The sequence below is a fragment of the Eptatretus burgeri genome, chromosome 5, assembly GCF_056783735.1.
Source record: "Eptatretus burgeri isolate ZD-2024b chromosome 5, Ebu_testis_v1, whole genome shotgun sequence".
In the NCBI taxonomy this organism is placed as follows: domain Eukaryota; kingdom Metazoa; phylum Chordata; class Myxini; order Myxiniformes; family Myxinidae; genus Eptatretus; species Eptatretus burgeri.
This window is the reverse complement of record NC_140965.1, coordinates 111,696,544-111,712,012: the sequence shown is the minus strand read 5'-3', so window position 1 is coordinate 111,712,012 and position 15,469 is coordinate 111,696,544. Positions and strand designations below refer to the sequence as shown.

At 42.5% G+C, this 15,469-nt stretch overlaps 1 protein-coding gene across 2 annotated transcripts in view; it reads left to right on the top strand.

Annotated features, from left to right (window-relative positions):
• LOC147027167 (CUB and sushi domain-containing protein 3-like) overlaps nt 1-15,469 on the top strand; it is a 1,179,270-nt gene that overhangs the window by 1,129,094 nt on the left and 34,707 nt on the right. For both annotated transcript variants that reach the window (XM_085883358.1, XM_085883359.1), the window contains 2 exons: nt 7,294-7,405; nt 14,109-14,288. In XM_085883358.1, coding sequence (XP_085739484.1) covers nt 7,294-7,405; nt 14,109-14,288 — 292 coding nt within the window. The remainder of the gene's footprint in view (nt 1-7,293; nt 7,406-14,108; nt 14,289-15,469) is intronic.

The following is a 15,469-nucleotide window of genomic DNA, read 5'->3' as shown; positions in this document are numbered from 1 at the left end:
ACCTTGCCATGTGATGATGTTTTTCAGGGAAAACAGAACAGCTTGTCCTTGCAACTGCAAAACATCCAATGCCATTGAGCTAAAATTATAGTAGTCAAGGTAAAGAGATAATTATATTGTATTCTGTTTGTCTTTATACATGAGGAATACTTTATCAAACCTTGTGAGTACTTTCACTTTTAGAAAGTAATATAATACTGTACATGCTATTATTGGGTTTTATTTATTTATTTATTTATTTATTCAGCAATAGCTGAATTATTTTTGAAGTTACTCTGACGTTTGTAACAAAGGTAAAATAAAATTAAGAGAGCATTCACTAATGGGCACAATTACTCGTACTTGTCAATCCAAATGAAGGTCCAGGATTACGGCGAGGCATTTATTTTTGTATTGATCAACCCCTTTGATCTGTACCAACCACTTTTTACACTTCCGCAAGCACTACTTAGCAGCAGGGTCAGCAATTTCTGGATATATTCAGGAAGAAGCTGGACCAGTTCACTTGCAGCAGCATTGGTTTGTTGAAAGAAGTGGCACATACTTTTTATGTGTGGTTGAATGGGGAAAGCAAAGCTGTCAAGCTGCCAATGGTAATTTAAATTTATTGGAGATATGTCATCACAGCATTTAATATACATGAATATTTTTCTTAAATGAGAGCAAGGCTCATGGAAGATAGAGGTTGAGCTGATAGTGGAGTGGGGGAAACGATTGAGCACAACCAGGTCAGGTCAGGTATGGGAGCATGTGCCAGAACAGCGCGTCGCTGCGTCCACTTTCCGCCGGTACTCCAGGGGCCTCCGTCTGGCCATCCCCCAGGCAGATGCCAGGCCCATCCCCATCTCCTTGAGATGATGGTCAACCTGCTGCAACCATGAGGCACGTGGTCGGCCCACTGGCCTCCTCCACTCATGAGACTCCCTCGCTGAGAGAATCTGGTGAGCAGGATCAGCGTCAGGAAAACGAGCCACATGTCCATACAGCCGCAGCTGACGCTCACGGACTATGCAGGTAACAAATCTCATCCGAGTCTCTCTCAGCAACCGCTCGTTGGACACAAAATCCGACCAGCGATAGCCAAGGATTCTCCGAAGAGACCTGGTACCAAAGGAATTAAGTCTCCGTCTCAGATCCTTGGTCAAAGTCCAAGTCTCGCACCCATAGAGCAAGACTGGAAGTACCAAGGACCTGAAGACTCGGACTTTCGTCCTCCCGCACAGGTACCGGCAGCGCCACACCCCATGATCCAGTGAATCCATGACTCCCCAGGCCCGACCCAGACGTCTATTGACCTCCGGCTCACAACCTGCGGAGACATGAATATCACTGCCAAGGTAAGTGAATCTATCCACGACCTCAACATCCTCACCACAAACAGACACAGACAGGACAGCAGCATCCAAGATGTCACCGAAAGCCTGGATCTTTGTTTTGACCCAAGAAATCCGTAATCCCAACGGCTCCGACTCCTCATTCAGCACCTCGAGGGCCCCCAAGAGGATGTCTAAAGTCTCCGCAAAGATGACTGCATCATCTGCAAAATCAAGGTCCGAGATCTTGACATTGCCAAACGATGCACCGCAACTTGATCTCTCCGACATCCTCCCAAAAATCCAGTCCATACAAGTGTTGAAAAGTGTGGGGGCAAGTACACATCCCTGACGAACTCCAGTAACAACTGGAAATAAGTCAGAGGCGGTACCACCACACTTCACAGCACTCTCAGTACCAGAGTAGAGTTCAGACATCAGATCGATCAGTTTCGGTGGCACCCCACGAAGACCAAGAATCCTCCAGAGGACATCCCGATTCACTGAATCGAACGCTTTACAGAGATCAACATAGGCTGCAAGCAGCCCCTGCCGAAACTCTCGTCTGCATTCAGTGAGGACACGAAGAGCAAGGATACGGTCAATCGTTGACCTCTTTGGTGTAAAGCCTGACTGCTCTGGACGCTGGTGCTCAAGCAGATGGTGGCGAACCCTATCAAGAATTATCCGAGCAAAGACCTTGCCCGGCACTGAGAGCAGCGTCACCCCTCGGTAGTTGTTGCAGTCTTGGCGATCACCCTTCCCTTTCCAGAGAGGGACAACAAGGCCCCTCTTCCAGTCAGTTGGGATGATGCCTGTGTTCCAGGCAGAGCACAAAACTGCATGCAACGACGCGAGTGCAGCATTTCCACCAGCCTTGAGAAGTTCAGCATGGATGCCACAGATCCCTGGAGCTTTGCCCCGTTTCAACTGGTTCACCGCAGCCCGTGTTTCCACAAGCGATGGTGGACCACAGTTGATTCGAGGGTCAGCAACAGGGATTGTAACACCCTTGACGTCCAACTCGACAGCTGGGGGATCAGCCTGGTACAACCGCTCAAAGTAACCGGCCCAGCGGGCCTTCACTTCAGACTCCTCTGTCAAGAGCCTACCACTCTCTGCTCGAACTGCAGTGCTCCGAGGGATGGGCTTGGATGAACGTAATGCGCGAATTCCCTGTAAGCGGGACGAGAATCACCTGTCCACAGGTGATGCTCTACCCCTCACAGATTCCTCGCACATAGGCCTCCTTGTCCACCCTCAGTGCACGTACACTCTTACGCCTCAGCTCCCTGAACACCTCAGCTCTGCCATTCAGCCTGGCCCTGCGACACTGGTCAATGGTATCCAGTGTCCCTTGAGAGACAAAATTCTTCTTTGCCCTGCGGTGAGCTCCAAGGCATCCACCGGCAACATCAAGGGACGGTGGTCTTGAAGGTGCTCCACAACTCTTCAGGACCCCCAAAGCACCCAGACCCCCAAGTGTCCACTCAGCCTGTTCGCAAACTCCTCAGCTACTCTCTCATCCCTGAGCTTGGCAACATCCAGCCTAGGCTGGGATGGTACCATTCTCCAGGATTTAAGGTGCAGCTTTAGAGTTGCTACAACAAGCCTGTGGTCAGTATTGAGGAACTGAGCACTCCGGTAGACCCTGCAGTTCTGGATCATCCTCCAACGACCGTCAATGAGGACATGGTCAATCTCCTTTGCCACACCGCCAGCGTTGGAATACCAAGTCCAGCGATGAGCTTGCGGGCGCTGAAACCATGAACCAGCCACCCTAAGTCCATGACTTCTTGCAAAGTCAAGGAACTTAGTGCTATTCTGGTTCATAGTTCCTGACCCATGGGGACCAACACACACCTCATAACCATCCCTATCAGTTCCAGTCGATGCATTGAAATCCCCCAAGACTAGAAGTGTATCTCGTCTGGGGCACTGATCAACCACAGACTCGAGTGTGGCGTAGAATGCATCCTTCACGGTAAGATCACTCGCCTCAGTCGGAGCATAAATAGAGACCAGGGAAATGACACCTAAGGAGTGACGAATCCTTAATCTCATAATACGCTCGTTGACCGGTGTTACCTCAATTATCATTGGGGTCAGCTTATTGGACACAGCTACAGCAACTCCTTGGGTATGGTAACCATCAGAGCGACCAGACCAATAGTAGGTGTAACCACCCACCATTATCTCGCCGCAATCCGGTCTCCGAACCTCAGAGAGAGCTGCAATCCCGATGTCCAAACGCTTGAGCTCAGATGATAACAGAGACAGGTGATCATCCTCTCTTAGGGATAGGACATTCCAGGCACCCACCCGAAGGGACCGCCTCAGGTTAACCCAAGGAGACCGCCGTCTGGTGGACGACACCTCAGCACCACTCCGACACACTCTCCCGCAATCTGACCCAGGGATGTTACCCCGTGGTTTCCCTCCTATCAAAGATTGGGGGTCCCGAAGGCTTTGCCCCAATCCCATCATCCGGTGAGCTGCCCTGCGAAGGGAAGCTGCACAGGAGCACAACCAGCAGGGGAATAACTAAACAAACAGGAAAAGAAGGAAGAGAGAGGTGAGGAGGAAACATTGAAACTAGCAAGTAGAATGTTTGGAAGGGTTAATGGGGGTAGTAATTAGATCATGGGTCAGAATGGGGGATGACAAGAGATGGCTGTGCACTGCGTGATTGATACCTTGAAGGGAAGAGTTGGAAAGAACAGCCTCTGGAAAGTGGTTCCATAGATGGGAGAAGCAAGGAAGAAAGATGTTGAGGTGTGAAGTTGACCTGGATTTTGGAAGTTTATCCTTGTGGGACATTCCACTCTTGTTGAAATCTTTAGATTCCACCGAAGCAAGGAGAGACTGATGTGATGTTGGAACACCAAGACTATAAATGCTTTGTCAAAATGTCACCGACCTCCTCCCCTCACCTTCTCAGGCCAAATGCCTATTTTTACCTCCACCATTGAAGGTGAAGGAGGTTATGTTTTCACGTCTGTCTGTCTGTCTGTCTGTCTGTCTGTCTGTCTGTTTGTCTGTCTGTCTGTCTGTCTTTTTCACCTACAGGTCACAATTTAAAACCGATCTTCACGAAACTTCACCACATGTTATAGTTTGTCATAAGGAAGAGGCCTATTGTTTTTGAGGTCAAAAGATCAAAAGGTCAACACTGGCCAAAGGTCAACAACTTAGGAGGGATTTCTAAAATCCTCAACTTTCATCCGATTGACTTGAAATTTGAAGAGGATTTATATTTCAGGTCATTGAATTCAAGCAGTGAATTATTTTTAGGTCAATGTCGACCAAAAGGTCAACTTAGGCCAAAGGTCAACAACTAAGGTGGTATATCTGAAATCCTCAATTTTCATCTAATTGAATTGAAATTTGAAGAGGATTTATATTTCAGGTCACTGAATTCAACTAGCCAAGTATTTTTTTAGTTCAACATAAACCAAAAGGTCAACATCGACCGAAGGTCAACAACTTAGGTGGTGTTTCTAAAATCCTCAATTTTCATCCGATTGACTTGAAATTTGAAGAGGATTTATACTTCAGGTCATTCAATTCAACCACCAATTATTTTTTAGGTCATCATCGAACAAAAAGTCAACATAGGCCCAAGGTCAACAACTAAGGAGGTATTTCTAAAATCCTCATTTTTCTTCTCATTGACTTGAAATTTGAAGAGGATTTGCATATCAGGTCACTAAATTCAACCACCAATTATTTTTGAGGTCAAATTAGTTTTTTGGACTTTGCAAGTGTCATGCTCTGCACGACGTCATCTTCTTGTTATTCTGTCTGTCTGTCTGTCTCTGTCTCTGTTTATCGCCTACAGGTCATAAATTTTAGCCAATCCTCACGAAACTTCACCACATGGTAGAGTTTCTCATAAGGAAGCTGTTATTTTTCAGGTCAAAAGGTCAACGTAGGCCAAAGGTCAACGTAGGCCAAAGGTCAACTTAGGTGGTATTTCTAAAATCCTCAATTTTCATCTGATTGACTTGAAATTTGAACAAGATTTGCATGTTGTTTCACTGAATTTGGAAACCAACTATTTTTTTTTTTAACTGAAAAGGTCAAAAACCAACTCAAGGTCAAACTTCTAAAATCATCAAATTTTATTTGAAAAATCTCCAATTTTCATCTGATTAACTTGAAATTTGAACACTGTTTGCATATTGCATCACTGATTTGGGAACCCAACTATTTTTGAGATCAAAAGGTCAAAGATCAACTCAAGGTCAAACTTCTAAAATCATCAATTTTCATCTGATTAACCTGCAAATTAAGAAGAAATTGCAATGTAGTGGAAAATAACTCAATTTCCATACAATCGATTGATCAACATACCAATGGAGAATCTTTAATTTTGTATATACAGAGGAAGAACATTCAATGATTCACTGAAACATTCGAATGAACTTCACTGAAACTGAAGCCCAAAGCTATTCCTCTTATACATAATTTAACATCCAAAAATGGGAGGGTGAGACATTTGGCAATTCAACTACGGGATGAGCTGATAGGTATTCGGCAAAAGAACTCAAAACTGCAATACGTGTTCACTTTGGGTGGGAGGGAGAGAATAACACAATCATGGCAAAAGTTGCAGTGTTAACAACCAGGTCACCCTGTTTCTATACAGTGAACAAGACCTTTTTTCATAGTAAGATATTCCTTTTACCAATATGTAGGTCAAAAGACTCTTGGGAAAAGGGAAACATTACTGACAGTTAATTTGACTATTGTACAAAAATTTATGTTTATAAAGTACCAGCAACAATTCAACAGGTGAATATAATTGAGACACATGAATATAATTATTTTTCTTCAACACATAGTACATCGCTGAATTTGGAAACCAACTATTTTTGAGGCCAAAAGGTCAGAGGTTAACTCAAGGTCAAACTTGTAAAATCATCAGTTTTAATCTGAAAAGTAATCAGTTTTCATCCGATTGACCCGAACTTTGATTAAGATTGTGAATTTTAATCTGAATGAAATGGACAATTTCATGTATCCTTGGCAATCTTTGAAGAGGGGGGTGGAATTTGCAAGTATCGTGCACTGCACGGTCTTTTTCTTGTTTGTCTGTTTGTCTGTCTGTGTGTGTGCAGGATATCTCAAAAGTTGTAGATGGATCCCGATCAAATTCGGTGGGCAGGTTGGGTGTCTGACAAGGACAAACTGATAAGATTTTGGTGAAGATCCGGATCCGGATCTGGATACGAGAGTTATTTATTTTTTAAAGTGATTCTTCTCCATTGAGAGATTGTGCCAAAAAGATATATTGCAAGATATTTCAAAATACATTTTGCCCAATATGTTCTCGTGGCTCAGGCATTATGCGGTGGAGGTATGCTCTCTACCAAGTGCCCTCCTAGTTTGAACTGCGGTTTTCATGGAAGAGTCTGTACATACACATAATACATACAACAAGACAAGGGCATGAGTACAAATAAGGGTATTTTAACACATGTAGAAACAACATTAGTAGACAATGTGCAAATCAACACAGTATTACCAGTACACAGTTCCCATCCCCCACAGTTTCCTCCCCTCCTCCCCCAAAATGGCAAGACAATCATAACGATGAGGTTCCTGTGCCTGCCTCACAGGTCTAAACCTCACACCATGCCCTCCCCCTCTGCCTCCCCCACCCCCTCCAAGCAGTTAAATTAAGGAGATGGATTGAATTAATGTGGTGTTGATGGAGTGCAACCATGATTGGCTCAATGGACTCCTCCTGTGCAAGATATATAAGTTCCTTGTATATCCTTGTATGTACAATTTGAACCTGGGATCCTTGCCTCATTGGGCAAGTGCTCCAAGAGAACAGAAAGTTTATGTTAGCAGAGGGAATGTGGAAGCCAAAACATTTCCTCTGTTGCACCCATACTCTTACCTTTCACAAAGGTATATTTGGCATATATAACATATACTTTTTATATTTATGTCTTATCTTCCCCATCAGGTTGGTGCTGAGGTGCACTTTAGTTGTCGAGAGGGCTTTCATGTGCAAGGTTCAACCTCTCGCACGTGCCTGCCCGACCTGCACTGGAGTGGACAGAAACCCAATTGTGTTGGTAAGAGTTTGACGTGGCCATGCATTCTTACTCTCCTATTTAATTGTCCAACTCCTTGACGATAGATGGTACTCCAGTTGTGATCAAGGCAATATCCTTATGTATTCAGCTCTGCCTTTTCCATCCAGTTTACTTAACAATGACATAAAACTCATGGAGTTTATGCACAATCATATCCAGGAGAAAGACATTGGTGGACCTGAATGTTTTTAAATTTATTTTTGTTTTTTTTACTTGAACTGTGAGGTCACTCATCATAGACAACAGACAAAGCAGCATATTGCATATGGGATTGGGATCATGATCCATGGGTTTGGTGGGTAAGATGAAACAAACTAATGGAACTTTGTTTTTCTATTCTATTCAGCATTTGTCTAACCAACCGATTTTGCTTTCTTCAATCAGTCAGAAGAAGCCTTGCTTGCATATAAAATTTCTTGCTTTAGTTCAATCCTGTGTATTTCTATGTTCTGTGTTTTGCAGTGATGTCGAGGAATCGTTATGGATATACCACTTCTCCTTCACTGTATGTTAAACATTTATTTCAATGAAACATGCCAGACTTCTGCCAATTAAGACTATCTCGTCTTCTAATTCCTGGTTCAACTATTGCTGCTCCGAGGCCATTCATGAAATGGATGTGTGTAGCATATCGGACCTGGAAAAGTCTTCTTCCTCTGACTCGCATTCAGCCTTTATCGCCGCTCAAAATCATTGCAAATGTGTTATTCATGAGGCGAAGCATTCCTTTATCCAAAGGTAGTGTGTCAACCTCTGCTCTCCTTTCACTGATAAATATTTCTGGTCTTGAGCTAAAAGTATCTCTTACAACTTCTGTCACACTATCTCTCCTTTGCTTTTCCATTCCGATGATACTCGAGATGTCTCTCCTGACTGACAAAGCAACTTTTTTCTCTTCTAACATTCCAACACCCCCTGATGCACCCCCTTACTAATCCCAAGCCTCTCCCTCTCATCTCTTTTCATAAAGTCAAAAAACTACGACTTCCTCTGGACACAAGCAAGGCATACGGACTACATGGCATCCCTCCTCGTATCTCGGAGTGTGTTTCAGCACTTGCACCCGTGCTTGCTAGTTTAGTTCGCGTCTGTTTAAAAACCAAAACTTGTCCTCTTTCCTGGAAACCTGCATTAGTACAGCCTATTCTGAAGAATTGTGATTGTTCAAACCCTTCCAACTACTGTCCCATTGCTTTAATTTCCTCTACAGTATTTTCCAAAGTCTTTGAACGTCTTCTCAATTATCATTTCCTCAAGCATCTTGAATCTCAGTCTTCTCTCTGACCATCAGTATGGCTTTCACAAGACTAGATCTCCCGGTGATATCGTTTCCTATATTATGAATGTCTGGTCTTCTTCTCTGGGAGACTTTGGGGGATCCTTTGTCGTAGCTCTTGATATCTCAAAAGCTTTTGACAATGTGTAGCACCCAGGTCTGATCTTCAAGCTCCCTAATGAACAGTTGCTCTGATTATATAAAGGATTTGTTGGTCCATGTCTAAGAGGATTGATTTGTCCTTGTGTCGAGACTGATCTCACATCTGGGGAGGTTATACCTCCATGTACTTATTTAATAGAGTCGAGTCTAAAACAATCTGACTTATCAACCCTCCCAAACTGACCTCAAAACTCAACTTGCTTGAATCACGCCACGATGTTGGCTTTCTTTCCCTTTTCTATAGATATTACTTGGGGTTCTGCTCCCGAGAACTGGCTGCTTGTATACCTCTGTCATTAGTGAGACCACAAAATACTTGGCAAGCCACAACGTCACATGATCATTGTGTGGCCGTTGGCAACCCCAGGGTGGGCCATTGTAGTGTTTGTTTCTTTCCCTTCACCACCAAGCTCTGAAATTATTGACTTCCTCTTGTCTTTCCGAACAGTTATAACCTGCCCTTTTCAAAAGGTGTAGTTTTCCAGTTCCTCAAAAACTCTTAAGGCCCGGTCACACCTTGACGTTTTAGCCAGCGATGGCAACGTATTAAAATGTATTTAAAACGCTGGCTTACGTTGAACTTTTGATGTTTTTTTTTAAAGATTCGGACGTATTCATAGCGACTTTGTCTTATGTATAATGCATTGGTAATGGACACAGAACGTTTCGTTGTGTTATAGATAACTTATACCAACGAATGCTGAACCTGTTGTCGGCCTACACAACCGATGCCCAACGATAGTCTAACTTAGGCATAGCGCGTTGCACGCATCGCCGACGATGTCGTGACGTAGCCTATTAAAAGGCTGACGCACAACGATTCGAATCATAACTGCCGTAGAAATGGAAGTGTCAACATCGCGGTCACACCTTGGCGATCTTGCCAGCGTATGCCGACCTAAGAAAAATGTGTCTAAAACGTTGGGGCACGTCAAATACGGTATGAGTAAGTTTGGTATACGTGAGTAGAACGCTAAAGTACGCTATCATACGTCATAGAAAGTAGAGTACGTCAAGAAATTTTAAACATGTTCAAAATTTTACGACGTACTCGGCGTATGACACACGTTCCGCATGCGATGGGGATAAGTTTTACACACGATATGTGGACGCTTACACACGTTCTCAAAGGCTACTTATAAGCTACTCATAAGTCGAAACACGTCGCGGTAATGTCTTTTTTACGCGAAACTTATTTCTAACTTATGTTTGACGTGCTTTGAACCAATTCTTTACGTAGTCCCAACACACATAGACGTTTGTAGACGTATTCCAATGACGTCTTCCGGTTGACAAAAAAAAAATGAACGTGTTTCTAGCTTACAACTGCCATATAAAGACGTGTTCCCAGCGGTTTTGGGAATTGGTATATAAAAATGCTGCTCATAAAAGGGGAACCCAACAGTGTTTTCGAGTCCTTTTTGAGTCGATATCCATGTCAGCAGTAACAGTATCAGTATCAGTATTAGTATTAGTATTAGTATTAGTAGTAGTTTGTTCATGTTGGCAGTAGTAGGTGAGTGTGAGGGGGAGGGTGTGGGTTATGATGGATCGTCCTTGCGTTTAACGATTTAAATGATAAACTCAACGATTTAAATGGCTGCATCTCCACTATTGAAAGTAGATGCTTGCGCTCAACAACTGGATTTTTTTTTACACTCAACGACTTTTAAACGGTACCACTCAGCTATTTTCATTGTTTACAATGAACGATTTAAATTGCTGTCACTCGCCTTTGTTTTTTGACGCTGGGGTTTTCAAATTTGAAGCGTTTCTTCTGATCGTGTTAAAACGCTCAAACTCGACTATTTTAAATAGACGCTGCCGATGGACAATTGGAATCATAGCCAAGCCAGACGTCGAAGTGTGAACATCCTCGTCATGCCGAAGAAAAGTTTGAAGAATGCTGCAAATAAGTGTCCTGGCCGTGGCCGTGGACGCTGACGCAAGGACGATCCATTATACCGACGTCTTTCAGCCTATGAATAACTTAAAAGTAACGTCTGTCGACGTGTGGCAACGATCGCGTAACGTGCCAACAACACGTTAATCATAGGTTAGAAATAAGTTTCGGGTACGCTAAACATTACCTCGGCGTGTCTCAACTTATGATTAACGTACAAGTAGCATGTGTTGACGTCTGTCAACGATCGCAGACCATGCATACAACTTGTGGCCAGCGTAGCGGAACGTGTGAGTCATACGCCGGCATACGTCGTGAAATTTCAAACATGAAAAAATTTGAGGACAACCAAAAAGTACAACGTTTAAAGCCAGCGTACAATGACGTATGGCAGTGTTTTTCAGCGTGCTCTCAATGTTATCAAAACTTACCCATAACGTATTCAACGTGTGCCAGCGTTTTAGAAAAAAAATTCAAAAATCGGCATACGTTGGCTAAAACGTCAAGGTGTGACCGGGCCTTTAGATTATTTTTCCTTCTCTTTACTTCTTTATGACCAGTTCTGTTTTGTTTCATTTAAAGCAGTGCTCCCCAACCTTTTGATCCCACAGGCCGCATTCACTACTCCCAAGGATGTTGGGAGCCAGAAAAAAAATTATGCATTTTATTGAGAGACTTGAGACTGAGAAACATTTTCAGAGTCAATGAGAAACTTGATGCATTTTTTATTTTAATTTTTTTTTATTAAATGTAATTAATTTTAAATTCTGCCGCAAGATGCCGGAAGGTAAAATCAAATTGATTTGATTCCTTCCGGCGGTAAGCGGCAGTGGCTGGCTGCGGCATTGTGTAAGGCTTTTCAGGTCACGGCCCCGGCCGGCAGTGGCATTTTGTAAACCCCTTTAAAATTGCTACATGGAAATGTGTTTTGATGGGAAAGTCCTCGCGGGCCGCAGTATAGGGCTCCGCGGGCCGCATGTTGGGGACCAATGATTTTAAAGCCTGACCTCGATGAGGATGATACAGTTCATGACTGGAGCCTTTAACGTTTAAAAAAACAAAAAAAAATGTGGGTTTCCCACTTTTACACCATGTCTTGATGAGGAAAACGGATGTCAACATATTATTATTTTATTTTATTATCATTGTTATCAATATTATTAGGGTACCAGGATAGACGAAAGGTGTGCAGTCGTATCGGTAGTATTATCCAAGCTGTGTTTTGGAAGCCTGTTGCTCTTCCTGGGATTATTATTCTTTGCTTTCTGTAAAAATGTTGTCATCATATGTCTTGCTCTCTGTAAAATCATATTTCTCAGAAACCGCTACACTGAAAAACCTGAACATTCACAGAATTGTTACAAATGCATTTCCTTCAATAAACCTCACTTGTAGAAAGGCTTTCTGGCCATCTCAGATTAATAATATTTTTTCAAAGATATTTTCCAGAACCACTTAACCGATGAAAACAAAACTTCAGATATATCATCGACAGACCGGTGGTCTGCCAGTTTGCGAGGAAGTAAAATAAAATGGCTGGCACAGACCCATCAAAATTGACCATTTTCACGTTGGGGAGTTGATGGATTTTGACCAAAAAAAACTGGTATATATCACCTGTACACGAAGATGGGACATGCTAATAGACCGTATCACCATTATGATTTGAACACTTGGGACCGTATCTTGTGAATCCATACTTGCCAACCAAGATGGCGTCCCTCACAACTGAGACACGAACATCTATTTCACCAAGAAAAAGAGCTTTGTTTGTCGTGCTGCCAGGCTTAAAAATGTTGATTTTTGAAGGCACCTCATGGCTCCTTCTTTCAAGTCTAGTTGTTACTGCTTGGAAGCATTATTAGTTGTGTGCAGCTCTTATTTTAATCATGATTATTAGGGGAGCAATAGATACCCTTTTGAAATTGTTGTGATTATTATGATGATTCCATGAAATTTGCAGCGGACCTACAGGCCACACCGTTGATCCATGGAAATTGAAACTTTGACCAACTATGACATATCACTTGACTTGATGCATATCCTAAGGATGACATCATAGGTCACGTGACCTGGTGGCCATATTGGATTTCATGAAAACCTTGAAAATGCATTTCCTCCTCCATTTTTTGATTGATTGAGTTGAAACTTGGACCACTTATAATATGACACTTAAATTGTTGTAAACACTCTGGATGACATCATAGGTCACATGACATGGTGGCCATATTGGATTTCATGAAAAATTTTAAAATGCATCTTTCATTTTTCGATCTATTGAGTTCAAACCTCTCTTTGGGCCTCTCACTCTCTCACCACAGGCAGGTTGGTGATCTTTCTATCTTCTACCATCTCCTCTCTGGTCTCACCCCCCTGCTCTGTCTGTGATATGTCCCCCACCATATTTATGCATGGCGCTCAAGGTCTGCCAACAACCCCCTTCTGGTAAACTATCAAAATCACAAATCTTTGCTCACCTTCACTCTTTCGTTCCTCTTTTATCCCCACATTTAGAATAAACTCCCACAATCTGTTCAATCCCATTCTTCCCTCCAGGCCTTCAAAACAGTTGTTCACCACCACCTCTTGTCTTCCCCCATCCAAAACCTTGATCTCTTCTACCCCCGTTAATCCACCCCAAACCCACCTCCTTCAAATTCCCTGCTTTCCTTCCTGAACCGAAACTAAAAGTCCCTGTAATGTCCATCTTGTACACCCCGTGTTCCCCGCCCCATCCCTCTCCCTTCCACAGATCTCCTAATGTCTCTGTTTCCCACTGTTTTGTCCTTCCCTCTCCTGCCCCTCTTGTCTCATGCCCTCCTTGCTGTGCATTGTGTGTCAGCTCTCATATGAGCCTCAACATTGCATACAAAAAAAACTTTACATAAACAGATCTGGCCTGCCATTATAATGACGTCGTTGCGCACTCATCCAGTCAGAGTGGGGCGTCTCACTTCAAGGTCCCCAGCTTCACTGCTCATAGTTTTAATTATCATGATTATTTCATTATTACGTTTGTTATTATTGTTATTATTTGCTGATGTCATACCATTCAATATTGGCTTCATTTGAATGTTCATAAAAAAATATTATTCCAAATTCATATATTTTCACTTTGTGAGGTTTTTTTTCTTTTTTTTCAGTCACCGCACGTATATCTGTTACTTCTTGACTAAACCTGTAAATCATTAAATCTTGGGAAATAACAACCCAAAAAATAGTGCCAGACACTTTGTGTTCCCCTTAAAATTATTCTTGATTACAACTATTGGCCATGAATATGAACATTGCCTTCTTATACAATGCATTCTTGTCTTCTACCTGTCCCTACTCTTGTGAAGGCCACGCTTGTCACCAGCCTGAAACTCCGACACACGCAGAAGTGTCTGGCCTTGATATACCAGCACTAGGCTACACCTTGCTCTACACTTGCCAGGAGGGTTATTATATTTCTGGTGGATCTGAGCACCGTACCTGCCGCTCAGATGGTTCCTGGTCAGGAAAGTTGCCACACTGTGTCTGTGAGTCAGAGCTCGGTCACACTCCTTTTATTTAACTTTTCTGGACAAGGCAAAAAACACATTCGTGATTTTAAATTTTAATTTCTGCATGAACGGTAACTGTGACAGTGAGTGTGTCCTGATTTTGTTTCTGAAACTTTTAACTGATAAATACACTTTGCATCACAGTTATTTAATGACAGGCTGTATGTATGTCACAAAGGCTAAACAGGCATGCTTGACCTTTGTGGAAGTAACATGTAATGCATATGTCTCCATGCCTGCTGCTTTTTATTCAACGATCAAAGTGTTGAGAGAGCAAAGTTGTGTGTGCACTGGTGGGTTGACTAATTTGTGAAGATCTCATTTTTAAAAAAAATCTTGATTCCAAAGTCTTACGTCAACCTCGGTGCTTCGTGTATACAATCACATCTCCATTCCCATTGTCAGACATGAAATGAATTCATTTTGAGAATTCTTTACATATCGGATTCGCCTTTTCAAAGGCTGTGGGGAACAACATGATAAGCTGAAAAGAAAGTATTTTAATGTTGTAATCATGCCTTAATTACTGATTTACTCATTGCCATAACCAACCACAAGTTCAAATCTCGTTTATCGGGTGTGTGGTCTTGACCAGCAACGGGACAGAAACATCTGTCAAAATGTTAGTGTATATGCTTTCACCATTCAAAGTTTTTTATAAAATGAAAGTGTGCTTGGAATACTCCCAAGCTTTCATTGAATTTATTAATGAGTTGATCATTAACTTTTCATCCTGATTGGCTCAATCTCTCTTGCATAATTGCCGCAATTATAATTGTAGTAAAAGAGATGTTGCCTTTGAAAGGAGTAATCACTCATCGATCAAAAGGCACTTGAGAGAAGTGGCCGAAGGATGATCAATGATCATTCTTAAAAACACCGAGATTGTTGCAGCGATTTGAAATTCATTCGTCTGAGATTTTGCGAAGTTCTGCACACCTCTGACAATGGTGGCCACAAAACAGTTTGAAGAATATAGTACAGCATGTCGAGAAAGAACAATAACATTTTGCACAAATTCTTTCCTAAAGTCACCACTGATGGTTTTGGGTGTTAATGGATACAAAGGCTTGCTCGGCTGTCAAAAACCATACCAACTGATAATTTGATAATAAGCCGTTTGCAAGTTTAGGAATAGAATAAAGGTCATCGTTGCC